General features: G+C 40.4%; 1 protein-coding gene across 2 annotated transcripts in view; it reads left to right on the forward strand.

Annotated features, from left to right (window-relative positions):
* LOC124605665 (enoyl-CoA delta isomerase 2-like) overlaps positions 1 to 20,713 on the forward strand; it is a 114,001-nt gene that overhangs the window by 71,078 nt on the left and 22,210 nt on the right. For both annotated transcript variants that reach the window (XM_047137506.1, XM_047137505.1), the window contains exon 5: positions 849 to 938. In XM_047137506.1, coding sequence (XP_046993462.1) covers positions 849 to 938 — 90 coding nt within the window. The remainder of the gene's footprint in view (positions 1 to 848; positions 939 to 20,713) is intronic.

A 20,713-nucleotide genomic window follows, 5' to 3' on the forward strand; every position in this document is an offset into this window, starting at 1 on the left:
ATTTAGGGAAATCACGAAAAATGTAAATCAGGATGGCCGGACGCGGGATTGAACCGTCGTCCTCCCGAATGCGAGTCCAGTGTGCTAACCACTGCGCCACCTCGCTCAGTTTGTGATTGGGGGACAACTATACTATTTACAATAAGTATGCTATCTTATAATGACCAAAAATATTAACTGGCTGTTACTACTTCAGTAAAGGTGAGTAATAGAACAATATCTGATCAGTGGGGATTAAGTCAGGATTCACTGATTGGTGTTCACTGATAGCCAAAAGCTAGTTCATAATGAACTGTAAAATCAATATTATTGTGGAACATCAGTATCATATATTTAAGTTTTTAATATGTCTCTGTTCCTCCAAGTGTTGTCAGAATAATCCACAAATGTTAAAACTAGTCATTAATTTTGCATTAGAACAATTAAACCAGCCTCTGAAAGTGGTACATGCTCATAGGTTTCATTTTTTACTTTTGTGTATATAATGCTCCTCAGATGTTATACTGTATGATTCCTAAGTAAGTTGCTCTTTTGATCTTCTTCCCCCTTGTAAACACTTTGTAGGTATATTTGGAACTTTTGTTTTTGTGAAGTCTCATCCACCTACAAAATAAGACACTTAGAGCGACACACTGCTTTTAGTGAAAAACTTATGCAAATGTTCATTGATCAAGTAATGGTGCTGTGATTTCACAATCAAATTGAAACTGCTTCAAAACCACCAATTTTTTTATTCCAGCATTTGGCTTCATAAAAGATATAATTTATTATTGTCTACCAGTTATATGTTAAGCATTTATCATATTTATAAGATAGTATGAATAACAATCTGTTAAAAACAATTTCAGGCAACATTTCGTACTCCATTTACTATCTTAGGGCTGTGTGCAGAAGGCTGCTCAACATACACATTTCCTCGAATTATGGGCACATCGAAGGTAAGCTGATTTGTGTACTTAAGACACTTTTAGAATCTTTATTTTTCAATAATTTATTTGTATACTTGCAACATCTCTGTGCATATCTAACAGCAGCAGCAGAAGAAGAAGAACACTTCTCTTGCAGTACAGAAAGCCACATCCATTCTTTTCTTGTCAGGCTATAGTTCTGTACTGAAGCCTAACTTGTATTTTACTTATACCAGGACTTTGAAATAATAACAGTAAGATACACTGAACAACAGCATTCCTGTACAATATGCTCATTTCGATTATTCATCATGAGAAGGGAATGGGGAAGATGGTGGTCATGACATCCTGTTAGGAATGTTACTAGTATATGTCTTGCATGATTTGAAAAATGACATGTCAGAATAGCTGGATCAGGTAAAATCTTATGCTATCCTTACAATAACAACACAATATGAATTCTGCTCACAGTAATATAATGCTAATGCAACAATCACAGTTAAATGAGAGATTGGTAAATAATAAATCTTCCACTAGACCTTAAAAATAGCTGTTTGCCACTGATCATTAATTAAGAGGTTCCTTCATTCATCAAGCTGCATAGGGTCCATCCAGAATAAAAACATTCTGGGATGAGGAACATATAAAGCTATACAATAACAAAAGACATGGAAATCACAGAAACCAAATCTGTAAACTATATCAACAAACTATCGTTACAGTGCTTAATGTTTGTCACACTTATTCTAACTAAATTTAATAAATTAAATTACGAAAAAAGTTGTTATTTTGAAGAAAGCTGTTGCCTCTGCAGTTATAATACAGAGCTGCTATTTATCTGTGTTTCTTCAGATTCTCCCAATGTACTCGTGTCGGAATAGTTCATGGGTGAACAGCTGGAAGTCGGTGTTCAATGGGCACAACATTTCAGCAAATGACCTATCTCTGCTGTTCCTCCACCTGCCCCCAAAGCCAGTTTGATGTCTGGTATCTCATTTCTCTGCTTGACTGTTCTATTAGTGGGGCCCCATGCCTTATAAGGATGTACCCACTACACAGTTTATCAGCAGTTTTCCACTTCAACTCTCAATAGATCCTGTAATGACACAGTCACAGTCATTGTCGTTTGTGTCAGAACCTGGGTGTGGTCATAATCTATTCCTTTTAACTGTGTCAGGCAATGTCTATGACTGCTGATTTGTTAGGCTGCTGCAGTCTGATGTGCCACTGATGTTTTTGGTAGTGATCTGCAACAGTATGCCTTTTCTAACCTATGTATGTCTTACCACATGGCTAGGGTACCTGATAGACCCTGGATTATCATAGACCAGTGTTGTCTTTCTCACTACCAAGCAGTGCTATGTTTTGGCTGATCTTAACTTGGAATTTCCAGAGACTTCATCCTATCTTCCCGGATAATGTGCCACAAAAAGGAATAAATGCAATGACTGTATCCTCCTGAGCATCATCTTCTGGTTCCACTGATTGTAGAGACGTTATAGGACATGTACTAACGGTATAGGGCATAAGGCTCTCTGAATCTGTAACTCCTTGTAGCCACACTTCTGGAAAATTGCTCTCAGATGTTCAAGTTGTGGTTGATACTTTTTTTGTCAGAGAGGTTGCAAGCTCTATGTACCAAAGTTTTGAGCACACCATTCATCTAAGCCAGGTGATGGCAGCTGTCTACATGTCATTATAGCACAGTGTGCATCTTCTTCCAGTATGTGCTGTAGCCCAAAGTGACATCCACTCTTCTTTTAACCAGAGCATCCGCAGAGAGGACCACACCATAGTAAAATTAATGTTCTGGTGTATGGAACTGTAGTTTATAAGGAAGTCATTCAGCTTATGTTGCCATATGAGAAAAGTGTCCTGTACATACCAGAAGAAACAGGTAGGTTTTCATTTGTCCGATTCCAGTGCTTCCTTCTCAAAATATTCCATATACATATTGGTGACAGCTAGTGAAAGTGGGTCCCTAGTGACTCCTACTTCAGTCTGCTCGTAGTAGCAAGTGTTGAAAATTTTGACGTCAATATGTGCTTAAAAAGGTTGGTCATCACTACATCAAATATCTGGCGAATAAGTTCTAAGGATTCTCATAAAGTCACTCTGGTAAAATGAGAAAGTATGTTGGTATTGTTAAGCATAAAGTTTTTAAGGCTACTTACAAAATCCACAGAGTTGAAAATGTATTGTGAACACTCCCGACATAAGGGTTAAGCAAGTCCTTGAGGTACTTAGCGAGTTGGTATGTCGGAGCACCAACGTTGATGATGGGGTTGGGGACATGAAGGAACCCCATCCTTGTGAATCTTCAGCAGTCATAAAGTCTTGGTGGAGTTTATGCCATCTGTCTTAGCTTCTTAACAAACCTGTCTGGCAAGCTGAATTCAATGAGAAGCGCCATGGTCTTCCTAACTCTTGGTAGAGTAAGTGTCGATATTCAGGTATGCACTGTCTTCTAGCAGGCCCCACATTTTCTCTATGTAATCATGGTGAGATAGGACCACAGTTGAATTGCCCTTGTTGGTTGGTAAGACCACAAAATCAGGATCTTCTCTTAGTTTCCTTATGGCTGCCCCCGCAGATGTTTGATTTCATAGGTTTCATCTCTATGACAGCACAACAGGTCTTGTGACATATTTCAGCAGCTGCATCGGGGAGAAGTCATGCAGCTACCTGTTTCACTGAGTAAGTGCTGCAAATTTAGGAGTGGGTGCCAAATTGAGTCCTTTCATAAGAACTGACACCACATCCTCATCCAATTACTTGGCCGTGAGATTGATAGTCTTGCAGGTGACATCATAAGGTTTCCTGTCTTAGTATATGCTCAAATTTCAGTGTTTGACATCCAGTGGCCATCCTTTGCACAGAGTCCATGTGACACCATCAATCTAGTCCCATGACCTAGAACTGTACTGGCTAGTCATCTGTAGATGTAATTTGAAAAGTTCTTTGTCACTTAGTCCAGACACCAGCAAGTAAAGTTGACTCTCTCCTGTCCCCATGTTTCTTTGTTCATCTGACTGCTGCTGAGTTTATGTGATGTGTAACTTTGTCGAAGTTCAGTACTACATGTTCTTCATGGCATCTCATAAGAAATGCGAATGCACTCAGCAAATGGCTTCTCCAGTTGTGCGTCTTGTCAAGACTTTTCATGCCACAATACATCTTCCCGTAGAGGTATGTGATGTGATTCCGGTGATTCTCCCAGTGTACTTCATGTTGAAAGAGTTCACAAGTGAATTGCCAGATGTCAGGGTCTAACAGGCACACTATTTCAGCAAATGACCACATTGCCATCATCAGGTGTGCTGATGAACTGACTGATAGGGGGCCAGTGCCATGCTTTTACCTCTTCCCATTTTCCCTCTGATTGGCTACTCCATCTGCCATCCATGCCCAGCATGCCGCATCCCTAACCCCACTCCTCTCGTCAACACAATGTTCCATCCTACGTTCATGTCCAGATGCATGTGCTGCCCCTGAAGTCAGTTCGATGTCTGGTATCTCATTTCTCTTCTGGAGCATTATAATAGCAGGATCCTATGCCTTACCAAGGATGTACCCACCATCACAATTCATCAGCGGTGCCCTTATTCAGATCTCAATAGATTGCTTAATGACACAGTCCCAGAAACTGGACATGTGTGTTAGAAACTTGGTGGGGTCATAATCCATTCCATGTAATTCTGTCAGGCAATGTTCTGCAACTGCCGACTTATTAGGCTGTTGCAATCTGGTGTACCATTGGTGTTTCTGGCACCAATCTGTGACAGTATGCACCATCCGACCTATGTATGCCTTACCACACCAGCAGGGTGTGATTTCCATAGAGCAATATAGTCTTTCACACTGCCAAACAGTGCACGAGTTTTGGCTGGTAGACCAATGACTGTCTTCACTTGGTTTTTCTAGGGAATTCCTATCTTCCCAGATAATGCACCACAAGCAGGAATAAATGCGGTGGCCGCATCCTTTAGAGAATTCTCTTTTGGTTGTGCTGGCTGTACAGAGGTTGTAGGACATAAGATTCTTAGCCATTCTTCTGAAAAACTGCTCTCAGATATTCACGTTCTTGTTTAGTTCTTTCGTTGTCAGAGAGAGTGTGAGCCCTATTCGTCTGCCTGTGGTAGCAAAATATTTACTTGATTACAATGGTATTTTTCAAAGGAAATCCTTAATCTTGAAATACTGGGTCCTTTTTATAGTACTTACTTGGCAGCTAAAGACTGTGGTCAAGTGTGTGTATCTTGTGTAATTTCAGTGAAGGTGCTTTTGCCTGTAAGCTTATTTATATGACAGTCATTTTTTTGTGCCTATCTGCAACTTAGCATCTCCGTTTATATGGTCAGAAGCATTTATCCTTTTCATAATATTGCTTTATACATGCAATTAAATTTCAGTTGTAAAATTTTCCACCAGAATTGTGCAAGACAGTACATCTTAATAGACAACATTTTTGTAAATGACAGTGCAGTAAGCAAAGCTCATATTTATCCAGTTTTAAATGGGTTATAAGACAAATGTCCAATTACCCATAATAGAGAAGATGGTTATTCAAATTAAGTGTAGAGTAGTTAATGATTTTATAACAGACACCTCTAGATGCAACCTGCAATCAGCTGACATGAGATAGGCAAGGAGTTGCATGCAAACTCTAAATTTATTGCATTTCTCCAAGTTAATCATCTGTCAGGAATTTCTTTGTAGCATGTATCAGTGCTTAAGGACAACATTTTGAGCACTTAAAATGACAGTCATAAAAAGGAACACATGAATCATACCTGAGTTTCACATCTGCTTATGTGTGGTAAGTGGAAGAGATATTAGTGGGACTACTTCTCCCTGGTATGAGACAATGGTTTGCAGTGCTGTTATTTTGTTAACATGTGATCAATTTCCACAAGAGTTATGCCACTGAAGTCCTCTTTGAATTTCCTTGCAAATATTACAAAATAATATACAGTCCATTTTTAATAAAGAAAAAGGAGAAACATGTTGGTGTCATAATGCAGCAGATCTACTCAGATGGCACAGTTTGCAACTAATAATTTAAATCTATTCTGATGTCACAAATTGAGACTAATATTCTTTGCGCATGAACTGAGTTGCCTGAAAATAATATGCTTAACAGCATCAATGAATCAATGTATTTTAGATAAATAAGTTTAATTGTATCACAGATGATGATGGTGGACAATAATTTCACTAAGAGGGAATCTGCAGTAAATCAAGATGTGCTTTACATGAGAATCCCCCCTCTTGTTGTTGTTGTTGTGGTCTTCAGTCCTGAGACTGGTTTGATGCAGCTCTCCATGCTACTCTATCCTGTACAAGCCTCTTCGTCTCCCAGTACCTATCGCAACCTACATCCTTCTGAATCTGCTTAGTGTATTCATCTCTTGGTCTCCCTCTACGATTTTTACCCTCCACACTGCCCTCCAATACTAAATTGGTGATCCCTTGATGCCTCAGAACATGTCCTACCAACCGATCCCTTCTTCTAGTCAAGTTGTGCCACAAACTTCTCTTCTCCACAATCCTATTCAATACTTCCTCATTAGTTATGTGATCTACCCATCTAATCTTCAGCATTCTTCTGTAGCACCACATTTCAAAAGCTTCTATTCTCTTCTTGTCCAAACTTTTTAATGTCCATGTTTCACTTCCATACATGGCTACACTCCATACAAATACTTTCAGAAATGACTTCCTCACACTTAAATCTATACTCAATGTTAACAAATTTTTCTTCTTCAGAAACGCTTTCCTTGCCATAGCCAGTCTACATGTTATATCCTCTCTACTTCGACCATCATCAGTTATTTTGCTCCCCAAATAGCAAAACTCCTATACTAGTTTAAGTGTCTCATTTCCTAATCTAATTCCCTCAGCATCACCCAACTTAATTCGACTACATTCCATTATCCTCGTTTTGCATTTGTTGATGTTCATCTTATATCCTCCTTTCAAGACACTATTCATTCCGTTCAACTGCTCTTCCAAGTCCTTTGCTGTCTCTGATACAATTACAATGTCATCGGCGAACCTCAAAGTTTTTATTTCTTCTCCATGGATTTTAATACCTACTCCGAATTTTTCTTTTGTTTCCTTCACTGCTTGCTCATTATACAGATTGAATAATATCGGGGATAGGCTACAGCCCTGTCTCACTCCCTTCCCAACCACTGTTTCCCTTCCATGCCCCTCGACTCTTATAACTGCCATCTGGTTTCTGTACAAATTGTAAATAGCCTTTCACTCCCTGTATTTTACCCCTGCCACCTTCAGAATTTCAAAGAGAGTGTTCCAGTCAACATTGTCAAAAGCTTTCTCTAAGTCTACAAATGCCAGAAACGTAGGTTTGCCCTTCCTTAATCTAGCTTCTAAGATGAGTCGTAGGGTCAGTATTGCCTCACGTGTTCCAACATTTCTACGGAATCCAAACTGATCTTCCCCGAGGTCGGCTTCTACTAGTTTTTCCATTCTTCTGTAAAGAATTCGCATTAGTATTTTGCAGCTGTGACTTATTAAACTGATAGTTCGGTAATTTTCACATCTGTCAACACCTGCTTTCTTTGGGATTGGAATTATTATATTCTTCTTGAAGTCTGAGGGTATTTCGCCTGTTTCATACATCTTGCTCACCAGATGGTAGAGTTTTGTCAGGACTGGCTCTCCCAAGGCCGTCAGTAGTTCCAATGGAATGTTGTCTACTCCGGGGGCCTTGTTTCGACTCAGGTCTTTCAGTGCTCTGTCAAACTCTTCACGCAGTATCGTATCTCCCATTTCATCTTCATCTACATATTGTTCCATTTCCATAATATTGTCCTCAAGTACATTGCCCTTGTATAGGCCTATATACTCCTTCCACCTTTCTGCTTTCCCTTCTTTGCTTAGAACTGGGTTTCCATCTGAGCTCTTGATGTTCATGCAAGTGGTTCTCTTATCTCCAAAGGTCTCTTTAATTTTCCTGTAGGCAGTATCTATCTTACCCCTAGTGAGATAAGCCTCTACATCCTTACATTTGTCCTCTAGCCATCCCTGCTTAGCCATTTTGCACTTCCTGTCGATCTCATTTTTGAGACGTTTGTATTCCTTTTTGCCTGCTTCATTTAATGCATTTTTATATTTTCTCCTTTCATCAATTACATTCAATATACCTTCTATTACCCAAGGATTTCTACTAGCCGTTGTCTTTTTACCTACTTGATCCTCTGCTGCCTACACTACTTCATCCCTCAAAGCTACCCATTCTTCTTCTACTGCATTTCTTTCCCCCATTCCTGTCAATTGTTCCCTTATGCTCTCCCGGAAACTCTGTACAACCTCTGGTACTTTCAGTTTATCCAGGTCCCATCTCCTTAAATTCCCACCTTTTTGCAGTTTCTTCAGTTTTAATCTACATGTCAGAGTCCACATCTGCCCTGGAAATGTCTTACAATTTAAAACCTGGTTCCTAAATCTCTGCCTTACCATTAGATAATCTATCTGAAACCTGTCAGTATCTCCAGGCTTCTTCCATGTATACAACCTTCTTTTATGATTCTTGAACCAAGTGTTAGCTATGATTAAGTTGTGCTCTGTGCAAAATTCTACCATGCGGCTTCCTCTTTCATTTCTTAGCCCCAATCCATATTTATCTACTACGTTTCCTTCTCTCCATTTTCCTACTACCGAATTCCAGTCACCCATGACTATTAAATGTTTGTCATCCTTCACTATCTGAATAATTTCTCTTATTTCATCATACATTTCTTCAATTTCTTCGTCATCTGCAGAGCTAGTTGGCATATAAACTTGTACTACTGTAGTAGGTGTGGGCTTTGTATCTATCTTGGCCACAATAATGCGTTCACTATGCTGTTTGTAGTAGCTTACCTGCATTCCTATTTTCCTATTCGTTATTAAACCTACTCCTGCATTACCCCTATTTGATTTTGTGTTTATAACTCTGTAGTCACCTGACCAGAAGTCTTGTTCCTCCTGCCACCGAACTTCAGTAATTCCCACTATATCTAACTTTAACCTATCCATTTCCCTTTTAAAATTTTCTAACCTACCTGCCCAATTAAGGGATCTGACATTCCACGCTCCGATCCGTAGAACGCCAGTTTTCTTTGTCCTGATAACGACGTCCTCTTGAGTAGTCCCCGCCCGGAGATCTGAATGGGGGACTATTTTACCTCTGGAATATTTTACCCAAGAGGACGCCATCATCATTTAACCATACAGTAAAGCTGCATGCTCTCGGGAAAAATTACGGCCGTAGTTTCCCCTTGCTTTCAGCCGTTCGCAGTACCAGCACAGCAAGGTCGTTTTGGTTAGTGTTACAAGGCCAGATCAGTCAATCATACAGACTGTTGCCTCTGCAACTACTGAAAAGGCTGCTGCCCCTCTTCAGGAACCACACGTTTGTCTGGCCTCCAACAGATACCCCTCCGTTGTGGTTGCACCTACGATACGGCCATCTGTTTCGCTGAGGCACGCAAGACTCCCCACCAACGGCAAGGTCCATGGTTCCCTCTATCCTCAAAAATCTCAGGGCCTTCTATATCTACATAATACCCCACAGTCTTTTTCTGGACACTGAGAGGATTAGCATATGACCAAAGTTTCTTGAGGTGTTGAGAGAGTTTCTGAGATAATATTTTGCTATGGTAGTTATTGAAGGTTTCACTCACCGTTCTTCTGGTAGCTGAGTGCATTTCAGTTAACATTTTCATATATGTATATTTGTGCTTTATTTTATACCAGTTGTGTAATAGGTGCTGTTTCTTAAGAACTTTGTTGATATTGTCTTTATATCAAAGGGGATCTCTACTATATTTAATGTTTCTTAAGAAACTGACAATGAAACAGTTGCTCACTAAATTTTATATTTCCATTCTGGGTAGGATCCCAAGCTGGGTAGGATCCCAAGCTATTTGTTCTGAGTAATTTTCAGAACAAGTGTTTATTACTTTTTTGCAGGAAGTTTTCTTTCATCTGCCATTTATGAAGTTGTAATTTCCCCAGTCAGTTGTGGGACGATTAAAACTTCCAGTTTTATCATGAGTTGGAAACCTGCACACTAGGAAACAGATGTTTTCTCTGGATTTATTAGTTACTTCTGCAGCTGACTCTGATGACTGATGGACCCACCTATAACTTTTATTCCACTTGTCATTGTTACCTGCATCCACAGTGTTATATATACAGGGTGACACGCAGGAGATGGACGGTTTTTAATGAAATAATACTCAGCCAACTTTAAAATTAATGCATGTTTATTTACACAAAATCATAGCTCATTATTTTCCATTGTAGTTAACAAAGTTATTTGTAAAAAATAACATCGTCAAGGTGATGTCCATCATTTCAAATGCATGACTCATGTGTCTTCTCAAAATCCTCCATCATTTCTTGAATGTTTGCATTCTTCAACTTGTCCAAATTTCATTGTTTGTAGTTATAGATACAGTTCTTAAGGTACCCCCACAGAAAAAAGTCACATACTGACAAGTCGGGAGACCTGGAAGGCCAAGGAACATTGCCAAAAAGTGAGATAATCCAGCCAGGAAACATGCGTCTAAGAACTGTCATTGAAGTGGTTGCAGTGTGTGATGTTGTCCCATCCTGCTGGAACCAAACACATTTTAAAGGGATTCACTGTCTTCTTAGTTCTGGTTTCAAGAATGTTTCAAGCATACGAATGTAACGAACCGAATTAACAGTAACTGTGGCCCCATGCTCTTCAAGAAAATAAGGTCCAATAATGCCAACAGAGCCAAGAGCACACCAGACTGTTACTTTTTCTGAGTGTGGAGGACGCTGGTGGATAAGGTGTGGATGCTCTGGAGCCCAGTAACGTAGGTTTTGCTTATTCATGGTCCTATTTAAATGATAATGAGCTTTATCGCACATCAACAAAATTTCATTTTCATTCAATCCCAAAATCACTTGCATTCTGTAAGCAAAGTCTTCTCGTACAGCAAAATCAATTTCCTTAAGTTGTTGGACAATGAGCATTTTGTAGGGATGGAATTTTAATTCTTTATGCAAAATTCATCTAACACCACCGCGCCCTCAGTACTACGCAGTTCAAAACCGTCCATCTCCCATGTGTCACCCTGTACTTATCTTGAACCTCATGTTCAAAAATCAGTGACAGATTGATCTGTGGAGATTGACAGGATATGGTTTTTGAGGTTGAAGCACTAGCCAGAAACCACTGATCATGAGAATCAATGCCACAACATTGCTTGATGTGATAGCAGTTAAACAGCACTGTGTCTTAAAACTGAGGAGGCAACATCCTCACTAATTTAATCAATTAAACTTAGAAGCCATGGGCATGAACAGCACTAGTGACAGTTTATTGTTTATGCAGTTACTGTGCTGTCTTTATGCCAATGTATACCTTGCTTGTCCTCATCCCTGAAGGTTCTCATTCCTGATGAAAACAATGGTACATGATTAATGGATGAATGAAAATAACATTGAAAAAAATATCATATTGACAAAATGGAATATGTGACTGCTTATCTTTTAGTGCCTGAAGTCTAGCTGCAGTAGCCAACTAGTGTGCTGTCCTTTCCATTCTTGCATGCTACCCTAACAATTATGCATTATGACAGAAATACAGTGCAACTTAAACATCAGTGTGAACTTCAAGTGCATTGTCGTTGTTGTTGTTGTTGAGACCTTCAGCCCAGAGACTAGTTTGATGCAGCTTTCTACGCTAGGCTATCCTGTACAGACTTCTTCATCACTTTACCCTACATCCATCTGAACCTGCTTACTGTAGTCAAGCTTTGGTCTCCCTCTACAATTTTTACCCCCTCTGTTCCTGAAATGACAATTCCTTGATGCCTTGGGATGAGTTCTATCAACTGATCTCTTCTTTTTTAATCAATCTGTGCAATAATTTTCTTTCCTCCCCTATTGGATTCAGTGCCTATTCATTAGTCATCTGAACCATCCACTTAATTTTCAGTATGCTTCTGTAGCTTCAAATATCAAAAGTTTACATTACCTTCTTTTCTGAAATGTTTGTGCATGTTTCACTTCCATGCAAGGCTACACTCCCAACCTTCACAAAACACTTCCAAATACTTAAATTTATGTTTGATGTTAACAAATTTTACTTTTTCAGGAATGCTTTTCTTTTTATTGTCAGTCTGCATTTTATATTTTGTATATTTCAACAATTGTCAGTTATTTTGCCACCCAAATAGCATAATTTGTACACTACTTTCAGTCTCTCCTTTCTTAATCAGACGATATCAGCATCACATTATTCAATAAGACTAAGTTTCATTGGCCTTATTTTACTTTTGTTGATATTTGTTGTAAGTTTACAGATACACTGGTTAATATTTCAAGGGTTTTGTGAAACATATATACCCTCTGCAGTTAGTATAATTGAATCATTCATAATTGGTGTCAGTATAACTGAAATGTTCATAACTGGCATTCAGCTAAGGTTAAGCAGCCTTATTATCATTAGATAAGGTATTGAGGTGATTCTGGGTTTCTTGGGGTTGGATTTTTACATTTGAGATGTTCCTGGGGCATCGTGTGGCAACAAAAGACACCCTTTTGGTGAGTTTCAATGAAAGCAAGTAGTCACTCAGAGTCTGCACGGCCACACTTCACATCATGGAGCTCCTCCCTGGTGAAGTTCTATGGTATTTGTCAACACAGATCTAGTAATGAAGAACAAAGAAAAGAGAAGAATCTGATGACAGAAATATGTCAGATGAGATGTTCTTGTGAAATGACTAAGTTTTAATCTGAGTTGTAAATTGAGTTTGATTTAGAGTCTGGCCAACAAACCAGACTGTGTCCAGTGTACCTACTGTGTACTTCTTCATAGTAAAAGTAGCTTTACATGATAAACAGCTGGTAGAAATGGAGGTTCCGTTTGGTATGAGATAAAAGCGTATCTCAAGATGGTGGAAACCCTCACATTGCCTTGTGACCTCTTCTTCAATATACTATTCATGCCATTCAAATGATCTTCCAGGTTCTTTGCTGTCTCTTACAGAATTACAATGTTATCAGCAAACATTTTTTTTTGTTTTTGCTTGTCTAATTATTGTTGTTATTCAATAATTCATTTGTTTAATATATCCACATCATAATGTATAATATATCTGCATCATAATGTACCTATGATCAGCTCCCTGGCAAGTGTCAGCTGCAGTGTTCACAAGCAGTCTCACATCATTGGTTGTTTCCATGTGACATGATTGCAGCTATACTGCCCTCGTGGGAGCAAGCTGCAACCAGAATGTGAAGCCTGAGCATCCATATCAATTTTCTCAAAGTGGTTGGCCCGGCCAGATGCAAGATGCCAACGGCACAGCTTGGCCCAGCCTGCAGGGAAGTGGGAGCGAGCTGCAACCAGAATGTGAAGCCTTGAGCATCCATATCAGTTTTCTCAAAGTGATTGGCCTGGCCAGATGCAAGATGCCAATGGCACAGCTTGGCCCAGCCTGCAGGGGAGTAAATGCCAGACATGGTGGTGATGAGGACAACGGTTCACAGTCCGAAAGTGCTCAACGTCCATCGACTGTGTGTGGAGGCGGTCACTGGTATTGGTGGGAGCTGGAAGTGGCATAGGGCAGGGAAGCTGTTCTGCCACCTTGAGCTCCAGTCACTGGTCATTATCAACCACCCGTTGATGCCTAACATAAAGGCTGAAGTAGTAGCAGTAGCGTGGAGGTTATTGGGCGGGCTTGGTGCTGGCATGGTTGCATGAGTTAAGCCCAGTCAGTGCTGAGATTAGTGAGGGAGGGCAGTACGTTTCATTGTGGCCAGAGCAGATTTTGTTGCCTGACTAAATGGCACTGGCCGACCACTACCTCAAACATTTGTGCCCCCGCCCCCCCCCCCCCCCCCCCCTCTTATTGCTGACAATGATGCCTTTGATCCACTCAGAGCCCCAGCCAAAAATGTGAGCACAGACATGAGGCCCAACGGTAATACGGCTGTGTGTTTCATCGGTTGCCCCACTAAGCCGGGCACAGCAGATCAAAGAGAGTACAGGGTCTGCGACCATGTAAAATTTTGGCTGGACTGTGTCTGTTTATTATGGTGGACCAGTATGTGGAGACAAAACTGGTGAGTTCTTTCCCAGTGTCAGTTGTCATCATCATCTTGTGCACCTGCATTTTGAAGGTCTTCAACATCCACTCCGATTCTGAATTGGACACAGGATGGAAAGGGGCATTGGTCAGGTGCTCGATACCATTGTGTCTATAAAAACCATGGAATGCAAGTGCCATGAATTGAGGGTTGTTGTTGGAAACCAGAGTGGAAGGTCCCCCCTGAACTGGAGATATGATAGACAGGGCACAGACAGTAGCTGAAATCCATGCCCCAAATGGAAAGTTAGAGAGGGCATCAATAACCAGAAACCACATTATTTCCTAAATCTATATACATACCTTACCAGGGATGGTAATATGCATACTTTGCCAGGGATGGTCATTGTGTGGGGAAAGTTTGAAACACTATGCTGAGGCTTACTGATTGTGGGCGCAGGCCTGGCAGTTCCGAACAGTGTGTTCTATGGTGGCATCAACACCAGCTGTTGCTGCTCTGTTGCCTTCATTCTGCACAATCCCCTTTGTACAATGTGGAGGAGCTTCAATATCTTGGGGCAGAGCATAGGAGGAACTACCATACAGCATTGAGACTCATCCATAACTAACAAGATAGCACGCTCAGTAACATAACACCGGAGCTATAATTAAACACAAGTGGGCCAATTTGAGTCTTTGTCCGCAGTCAGTTCGGCCAACCCCACTGTAGAGCAGATGACACTCCGGAGTAGCAAATCATGGCCTGTTTCTGCTGCTACTTTGCGTGCTGTAAATGAGAATTTGTAAAGGGTGTGTTGCTGATTTGCATCTAAGGAAAAAGACAGTGCTTCATGCAAACTCTTCATCTGAGTTGCACGGCAAATGGGGAAGTGTGTCAGCATATGAGTGCTGTGTGGTGGGCCAATAATGGATCTCACAGGTATTGTTATTCAGAAACAGTGCCCACAGAAAGTTTCAAATGGGGACTGAACAATGAAATGAGGGACATGTGATTATTGATCAAATGAAACTTAGTACCATAGGGATCCACATGAAACTTCCTGGTACCCTTTCATATGAAAGCTAATGCCTCTTTCTCAATTGGTGAATTATTCCTCTGTGCTGCATGTAGTGATTTTGATGCAATTGCAGTGAGCTGTTCCGTGCCATAGGCATATTTGTGTGGTCAGTACAACAACACAATGCCACAATCTGATGCATTAATGGCAAGTGTTAAATAAATGCCCAGAAGAAATGCTGCTAAACAGGGAGCCAATATAAGGTACTTTCGAAATTGCAAGACAGCCTTCTGACATGCCTCTAACAATACAAATTTAACACCTTTTTACACAATTGATTAAGCAGGTGGGAAACTGGCCCACATTGAGAATAAACTTTGCATAATAGTGTACTTTGCTGAAGAATGACTCTAGTTCTTGCAATATTCTTAGGTGCTGCTGAGTTATTGTGTCCACAGGCTCCTGTGTGGGTGTGAGCCATTCCTTACTCTACAAGGGGTGATCAGTACGTAATACGACCTTTTTTTTTTTTTTTTTTTTTTTTTTTTTTTTTTTTTTTTTTTTTTTTTTTTTTTTTTTTTTTTGTCAAAGCAGGTCACTTTTATTCAGGATTCCAACACATCATATTATTCCCCACTTTCATAGCTACAAATCACCATTTTTCAATGTAATCTCCATTCAGTGCAAAGGCCTTACACCACCTTACAGGGATGGCCTGTATACCCAGTACCCAGATGGTATCACTCTACTGGTCAACGTTAGATCCAACATCTTGCTGCATCAATCACCTCCCCATTATCGAGATACTGCTCCCTGCAGAGAGCAACCTACATTGGGCCAAACATATGGACGTCGGTAAGCAAGAGATGTGGGCACACTTTTCAGTACCCCAACTGGTGGATAAGTGTGTCAGCACTACCAACAGAGATGTCCCATTGAGCAGCAACGTATTTGTTTGTGATCCATGAATCATCTCAAATGAGAGTTTCCGCACGATTCAACATTGTAGGAGTCACAGCTATGCATGGCCGGCCAGCATACGCAAGATCATACAGGTTTGTGCGACCTCATTGTGATGGTGATAGACACCTCACCCAATGACTCACCATGCTTCTGTTCACTGCCAGGTCTCTGTAGACATTCTGCAAGAGCCTATGAATATCTGCAATGCTCAGGTTTTCCATCAAAAGAAACTCAATGACAGTTCTCTGCTTGGAATGTGCCTCCATTGCAGACGCCATTTTGAAGGCTGCAACTTATTGTAACTTCATGAAACTATAGGGTCTGAAGTCTCAATATTTCACAATGTCCCATAACCAATTCCACATTTTTTCAACTGAAATTGTCTAAAAAAAAAAAAAGGTGTTGCATTACTTATTGAACACCCCTAATTGTATGTGACCAGGAACTTCACACTCGTCTCAAAGAAACTACATTTATCGAGGTGACAACACAAACTACTGGCTTGGAGTCACTTGAAGAACATCTGTATATTGTGCAGGTGCTACTCCTGCGTGACTCCCGTAACTAGCAAGTCATCTAAATAGTGAACATGGTTGGGGATACATTGGATGAGTTGCTCAAGGTAACTCTGAAATATTGTGGTAGTGCTTTTTACCACATATAGCAACCTGTTGTAACGATAAATGCCGAACAGCATATTACTTACTAAAAATTTCGTCTAGTCATCTACAGGTTGTTGAAAATAGATGCTAGTGAATTGTATTGTAGAAAAATAATGGCTCTCTGCTAGTTTTGCCGACAGATCCCCCAGCTGAGGAATAGGTTACATTTTGGCAGTTGCTTCAGCAGTAACGGTAGACTTAAAATCGTCACAAATTCTAAATGATCCATTTGGCTTCTCAGCTACAATCATGGGCGTTGTCCACTGCCTGGACAACACTGGTGATTTGACTTCCATACTTTGTTGGTTGATTTGGGGGGAGGGGACCAAACCATACTTTGTAATCTATCCAGTTAAGCTTTAACTTGATCACACATGACAAAATGCATTGTATGTGCTGTATATACATTACATGAATACTCTGAAATTCACAACTTAAGTGCTGACACAGGGTTCATCAAACCACTTTGAGACTGCCACTCGAACTGTTCCACTTTCGAACATCGTGTGGGAGAAATGAACACTTTAATATTTCCATGTGATCTCTGATTTCTCATTCTATTACAATGATAATTTTTACCTATGTAGGTTGGTACCAACAAAATATTTTTGCATTCTAAGAAGAATTTCGTGTAAAGATCTTGGCACAACGAAAAATGCCTTAACTCTACAAAACTTAGGCACTGCTGATTGCTTTAAGGATATACGGGCTTGGAAACCTGTTGCACAACCTAATGTAAGTTTAAACAGCTGCTTATATTGCATACATAATGTATCACATTCTGTGAACAGTATCATAGTTGATACAAGGTTCACTTAGTCTTGACTTTGAAAACCAGAAAGCACATAAGCAACCAAGCCAAACATTTTAGTTGTTGGCCAAGAATTGATTAACAGCAGGGTCAGTTGCCGAGCTCAGTTTTTATAGTTAGCTTGGATTACGATGTGGCCCTATTATGGGATCGAATGAACATTGCACATCACCATTCAGTGCTGTGGGTGCTACAGCCAATGTGCCGGTATATGTCCATATTAATCAAAGACATGGCCACGCCTATGTCAAAATGGAAATCTGCCATTGTCCCATTAATTTCCAGCTGCAACAAAAGCTTGTGCATCCTCTCCACTGCTGCTTTGGGCAATGGCAAGATAGCATTCAGTGTGCTGATGGTTGTTGTTGTTATTGTTGTTGCTCCTGCTGCTGCTGCTGCTGCTGCTGCTGTTGTCGTCATCATCCTTGTCACAGCTGGTTAGGGCAGGTACTTGCTAGATGCCACTGTTTGCAGCATGCAAAACAGGTGACATCATGGAAAGGACAGTGATAACATTGATGTTGTGGTCTACAATCTGGACACAATTTGATAGTATGAACTTTTCAGGGACCTTTCAATAATGATGGGGAGGAAATTGGTGCATGAGCCTCCGCTCACTTTGGGACACAGCAATGGCAAACACAGTGCTTTTGGTTTTGCGTGTCTATCAAAGATGGGGTGATGGATTCCCAACTAATGAATCCCATGTTGCCAGACTACTGGATGAATGGATGCTTGGTAAATCAGATGATGACACAGATAGGATGTCATGAACACAAAAGCAGCTAATTCAGCTGCTGCTGCTGCTGCTACTACTACTACTACTACTACTAATAATAATACTAATACTAATATTAGTAATAATACGAGGTGTGGCTAGAAAAAAACTGGACTAGTACTGGTGAAACAATAAAACAAATGCAATAAGGCTGAAAGTCGCGTGGCCTGTCACGTGACTCTCGCTCCGCCTACTGCTCGAGTTTCATCTGCCTCCTGCACTCAGTCTGCCCGTGGCGTCTGTTTTAAGTAGTTGACGTTTTGTCTGTGCGTCGGAAAATGTTGAGTGTACAGAAAGAAAAGCGTGTTAACATCAAATTTTGTTTCAAACTAGGAAAATCTGCAAGTGAAACGTTTGTAATGTTACAACAAGTGTACGGCGATGATTGTTTATCGCGAACACAATTGTTTGAGTGGTTTAAACGATTTAAAGATGGCCACGAAGACACCAGTGATGACACTCGCACTGGCAGACCATTGTCAGCAAAAACTGATGCAAACATTGAAAAAATCGGTAAACTTGTTCGACAAGTTCGCCGTTTAACAATCAGAGCAGTGTCTGAGTTAACAGGAGTTGACAAGGAAAGTGTTGGGCAAATTCTTCATGAAAGTTTCAACATGAACAAAGTGTGTTCAAAAATGGTTCCAAAGTGTCCCACAATTGAACAGAAGGAACGCCGAAGAATGATTTGTTCTGACATCCTGGAAAACATTGAAAGTGATCCCACCTTCTTACAAAATGTTATTACTTGCGATGAATCGTGGTTTTTTACTTACGATCCCGAAACTAAACGCCAATCGATGCATTGGAAAACTCCTGGTTCCCCACGACAAAAAAAGCACGAATGTCAAAATCGAAATTCAAGGCAATGATGATTGTTTTTTTTGACATCAAAGGGATTGTGCACATTGATTGGGTACCAGAGGGACAAACAGTGAATCAGCATTACTACATTAGCGTCCTGGCTACTCTACGTGAGCGAGTACGGAGAAAACAGAACGATTTGTGGAGAAAAAAGTCATGGATCCTTCACCAAGACAATGCCCCAGCTCACAGTGCGTTGTCAGTGAAGACGTTTTTGGCAAAACACAACATTCCCATCTTAGATCATCCACCCTACTCACCTGATTTGGCCCCCTGTGACTTTTTTCTTTTCCCTAAAGTCAAGTCAGCTTTGAAAGGAACTAGATTTGTGACTGTTGAAGCAGTAAAAGAAAAAGCGACGGAAGTAATGCATGGACTTACCGAAAATGATTTGCAGCATTGCTATTAACAGTGGAAAATTCGTATGGAGCGGTGTAGAGACCGAGGAGGAGAGTACATTGAAGGAGATAACATGAAATTGTAAATAATTGTAAATAAGTGTTTTTTCCAGCATCAGTCCGGTTTTTTTCTAGCCGCACCTCGTAAAAGCTATGACTACTACTACATTGTTGAACACACTGATTAAACTCAAGCCTAGTTCTAACTGCGTATATTTGGTGACCATAATAGTCAGTCAGCAAGCCAGAAATTCAGAACAATTTAAACTACCGGGGCACAAGAATTGGCTCATTTTTTGCACCATTTTGAACAATTTATTAAACAGTAAGAACCCACCAGATCCAGGGTCAGTTATTGGATTTGCCTTGCAGTGAACAACAGAACCATATAAACTAACCTCCCAACTCTTCTTAGCATCATCAAAGTGAATTACTGTGGAGGAAAAGGTGAGTAAACTGTAGCTACAGACTGCTGTTGTTGGTTTTGCAGTAGTTATAACAGAAATTTCTGCTGTTGGAAATCCCATTGCAGTTCTTGCTGCTGCTGGAATTTTACTTCTTCCACAACTTTAGAAACTCAGGATCCATGCTGTACTGGGAGAGTTGTACAGAGACAAAGTTCTCATTCCCACTTTCCTGTCCTGCTCTGAGTAAGTAGAATACCAGTTATAATCATTCACACTGGCAGTAACGCAAAGACTAGTGGTATAAATAGGTGGTTCCTGAAGTTTATCACAGCAGAGTTCACAAAGTGAACCACTAACCAAAAAGACCTCCAAAGCCTACAAAATTTGTCTCAAACATATACAAACTGTCCAGAGAGCAATCCAGATCAAAATGTTATATAGGCATGGTTATACTGTACTGATCACTACTGTGTACTGAAGGTTTCAATGACTAGCTAGCAAAGGACTCACTGGCAAGCTGCAGCCAGAGTATAAGTCCAAATATCTCTGATTTTTGTTCCGTATCAACCTCGGGTTGTGTGGTACTGGATTGGATTGTGCAATTGGAATCACTGCCAGATACTAAAACTTCCAGGTGTGTGCTACTCCAACTACAAAGTCAGAAGAAGATACTAGACTAGCACCTCTCTCTCTCTCTCTCTCTCTCTCTCTCTCTCTCTCTCTCTCTCTCTCTCTTTCTCTCCCCCTCCCTGTGTGTGTGTGTGTGTGTGTGTGTGTGTGTGTGTGTGTGTGTCATGGCACAGTTTGTTGTAAGAATTCAT

Source organism: Schistocerca americana, chromosome 3 (assembly GCF_021461395.2).
Source record: "Schistocerca americana isolate TAMUIC-IGC-003095 chromosome 3, iqSchAmer2.1, whole genome shotgun sequence".
Taxonomy (NCBI): Eukaryota; Metazoa; Arthropoda; class Insecta; order Orthoptera; family Acrididae; genus Schistocerca; species Schistocerca americana.